Source organism: Microplitis demolitor, chromosome 2 (genome assembly GCF_026212275.2).
Source record: "Microplitis demolitor isolate Queensland-Clemson2020A chromosome 2, iyMicDemo2.1a, whole genome shotgun sequence".
Classification (NCBI taxonomy): Eukaryota; Metazoa; Arthropoda; class Insecta; order Hymenoptera; family Braconidae; genus Microplitis; species Microplitis demolitor.
In genome coordinates, this window is record NC_068546.1 from 4,918,509 (window position 1) to 4,922,620 (window position 4,112).

Genomic DNA, 4,112 nt, shown 5'->3' on the forward strand with positions numbered 1-4,112 from the left:
ATGAAAAATTTAACCAATCATTTAAAAATACACAAGAAAGTCATTATATTTATTGGACATTAAATGTTTAATTTTTCTGGGTTGTTTTTTCATGAAATAAATAATTTAATTATTCGCGCGATGGAAACGCCACTTATTATTTGAAACAAGAATAAATTTGTTATGGAAACACTCTATCGAATCTTTGTATAAGTGAATGATTCACTTAGACCCGTGATTTAATTTTTTTTTTTATTCATAATTTGTTTATGAGTTTAATGTAGCGGATATAAAATTTTAAATTATTAATCAATAGAGTGAAAAATTAAGAAAATAAAATTGAAAAAAAAAATGGGCATTTAAAAAATTTTGAAATTAATGAGTGCATTTTTTATAAATATTAATTTTTTAATTATTTACTGTATTTAGTTATAATTTTAAATTCGTCTGATGTCTGCTACATTCACATTCGTATTTCGATGTTCTAATTAGCAAATTGTCTAATTTAATTTTTTTTTAGCAGGTGATTCTGTGCAATTTTCAGATAGTAAGTCAGAAAAAATATTATTTGAGTAACCTTAGACAAAAATATTATACATATACTAGATATGGAATTAATTTTTAGATGAAAAAAAAATTTTTTAAATTACTTTTTTTTCGTATAAATAGAGGATTTTCTAAAATGGAGTTAGATAATTTGCTAATTAGAATGTCGATTTGTTTATCTGTTTATAGGAATATGTCTCATTATGCCGAATTAAACTTTTGTATATATTTAATACAACTTTTGCAATCGGTAAAATAGAATCTTATGCATCGTGTGTGGAAATGATACTGAAGTTACCCGACATGCAATCATTTTAATATATTTTTCAAAACTGTAAATTATAACAAAAAGAATATTTTAAAAAATTGCACCTAGTTTTTTTTTATTTTCTACAAGTGCATATTTTTAGTTTTTTTTTTCTTTTTGGAATTGATTAAAAAAAAATCCGAAAATTTCCAATAGACTGCTTACTTCATAATCATCGTGTTGAATCGGTATAATACTCAAGTGTTGTTTTCATCAAACTTTGTTAATCAAACCAAATGTACAGACAGCCTCCAGATCTGTATGGTTGTATAGATAGGAAATATTAATTCTAGAGAAATATCTCAAATTAACTAAATTACTGGAGTTGGGTTAACAATTGGAATGGCCATTTTCAATGAAATTAACGGCTGGTTTATTAGGCTTTTATAGGGTTTAAATTTTTGTTCCATACCAATTGAAGTCAATCACAAAGAAGAATCTCAGAAATTGCTCAAAAAGCGTTAGTTATATATTAATGATGGCTCAGTTATCAGCTCCGGTTGTAAATTGGTGAAATGACAATTTCTAGTATAACAGATAAAAAATGAAAGTAGATTTCTCATACGTTAAGTTTTAAGCTTAGGTTGAAATTATCTTGGAAAAAGGTTACGTGAAAATTTTTTATTAATGTATTTATTCAGGTGCAATATAAACTTGATAAGCGTTTATACGTTTTGAAAAATTTGGTGGCCCTGAAAAGGGCCGTTTAGTTTATTGAGGGATTGGAAAGTTTACTTGGAGCTAGTGTATTTAGTGACAGCTTTGGTTCCTTCACTGACTGCGTGCTTGGCCAATTCACCGGGTAATAGTAGACGAACTGCAGTTTGAATTTCCCGGGAGGTGATAGTAGAACGCTTGTTGTAATGCGCAAGTCTGGAAGCTTCAGCCGCAATACGTTCGAAGATGTCGTTGACGAAACTGTTCATGATGCTCATGGCTTTACTTGAAACTCCAATGTAACAATGAACTTGTTTCAACACATTATAGATGTAGATGGCGTAACTTTCCTTCCTCTTCTTCTTACGTCCTTTTCTGTCGGACTTGGTAATGTTTATGACAGAGAGATTATTCTTGCCAAGTCTGGTCGCACCTAATATTATAGTCGAATAATAGGGCGCCACTGGAAGATGGACTCGGCCTTCCAGAACCGGATGTTGTAGAAATTTTATTTTAATTAATTTAGATTAATTATTTACTCAGGGTCGGTTGTAATATTTTGTGAGTGAGAAGAGGAATCGTAGAATAGGCTGAAATAATGTTAATCCAATTTTTATTTAATTTAAGCACCTTGCTTTTATTTTATCAACCTTATGACAATAATTATTTCTTATGACAAACTAAGATACTTATGACAAACTAATGTGTCCCCTGGACATTACTTATGACAACTAAATTTCCTTATGACAAACTAATTTTCCTTATGACAAACTAATAATTATCTCATCTCCCGGACGGTTACTTATGACAAACTAAATTTCCTCGTTTCCCGGACGGTTACTTATGACAAACTAAATTTTCATCCCCTGGACGTTTTTCCACACCCACACACCCACGTTAAAATATCTCGTCCCCTGGACGGTAAACCTTATTATTGTCCCCTGGATATTAACCTTAACTAAATTTAATGACTCGTCCCCTGGACGGTAAACCTTAATATTAATTTAAAAATCATCCCCTGGATGTATAATTATTTAAAACAACTTAACCTGTCCACCGGACCTAAATCACAGACACAGTTTTCCCTTACACTAATTGACTCTACTTTACTTTATTTTATTTCATGACGTGTCACTTACTTATACTCAATTAACAGACTCTTGATTTTTCAATATAAAAATTTCACTAATAAAAGTTCCAATATAAATTTTTCACCATTATTTCATTCTTATTAATTTCCACTCATTTATTTAATTCATTTTATATTTATTAATTAATTAATTTTGGTTTTAATTTAATTATAAATTAATTAATTTTTCACTAATAAATTTCATTAACATTTACTTCCAAAATTTATATATTTAATTTACTCAAAATTTCTGATAAATATTCTTACCACGTATTTCAATATTCAACTCAATTTATTGACAAAATAATCCGTTCTTAAACTCCACTCGACACAATTTTACCGTAAATTTTCTAGCGTCTTACTTCTGATTTTCCGACTTTATAATTTCACTTAGAATTATTTTAACATTATTTTTAAATTATTTTATGACTAAATTTACGACTAGAATTACGTTTAAAAATTGACTAGAACACTCGGCCAGTGAATTGGCGTCGCAAGGCCTGAGATTACGATTTTACGACACGGACAATTTTGTCTAACGCGGCCGACAGGCCTGGTATAATTTTATAATTGATATTGAATTTAATTGAATTTAATTATCGGACAATTTACTCGGAAAATTATTTTATTCCAGCTGAGAGGCCTCGAATAGAATAAATTTAGAGTTACGACAAGATGGCGAATACGCGGCAAAAGACTTGACGGAAATTTCGAGACGCGTGGTTGAACCGGCCGACGGGCCTTGGGCTACCAATCTAATTTCACGAAACCAGCAGAAAAATATTAAGTAATTTATTTATAATTAATTCGGCCCTCTAATAATTAATTTAGAGGCCTTAATTAATTATAAATTTTACCTTGAGGAAAACTCCAACAATTTCAAGATTCCAGCCGATGTCCGGGCTATCCTACTTCTCTGGGTTTTCCTTAGCTTCGCCGCTCGAAATTTCATGCGTACTCTCTCTCTCGCTTAACAATGGATTTTAGCAATTGATAACCTGTCAATGATCAGTACGCATTAGTATTCTATAGCTACTAATTATTGTAATCATCGGCCCAAAGTCCTGATAATTAATTAGACAGTTAAATTTTAATTAAACAATCGCCTCGTTCCACGTGAAGCGGATGTAGACTTATATATTTACCTTGTTTATCCTTTTGCGTCCTGCCACTGTCGTCGTCTGGACAACTCTGTCTATTTTTCGTTCCGCAGTCCATTATATCGTTTCACTTCAGTTCACTTCTCCGGAAACCTATTCCCACGTTCTTAGACTAAGGAAATGACGAACGGACGGGCGTTAGTGATCCATGCGACACCCGGTGACTAGTCGCATCACTACTCGCAACTTACGAGGTCGTTGGCCGATTATTGGCGGGAACGAAATTCAAATTCAAATTAATTAATTATATGTGTTCATTAAATTTACCCTGTTACATGTTCTTCTGGGCCTTGCCCGACTTTTTCACAGCTTTACCGATTGTATTAGGAGCCAT

General features: G+C 31.5%; 1 protein-coding gene across 1 annotated transcript; it reads right to left on the reverse strand.

The window, feature by feature from the left end:
- Nucleotides 1-1,563: 1,563 nt before the first annotated feature.
- On the reverse strand, nucleotides 1,564-4,112 carry LOC103571999 (histone H2B-like). Its single transcript, XM_053742940.1, has 2 exons — nucleotides 4,056-4,112; nucleotides 1,564-1,881 (listed from the first exon to the last, which is right to left on the reverse strand). The coding sequence occupies exons 1-2, from the start codon at nucleotides 4,110-4,112 to the stop codon at nucleotides 1,564-1,566; spliced, it is 375 nt and encodes a 124-aa protein (XP_053598915.1).

Bases quoted from the DNA above. Each gene is read 5' to 3' on its own strand.
- LOC103571999 (XM_053742940.1), bottom strand. From the start codon at position 4,112: ATGGCTCCTAATACAATCGGTAAAGCTGTGAAAAAGTCGGGCAAGGCC. The intron at 1,882-4,055 runs ATGTAACAGGGT...TCTGTCATAAAC, and splicing joins CGGGCAAGGCCCAGAAGAAC to ATTACCAAGTCCGACAGAAA.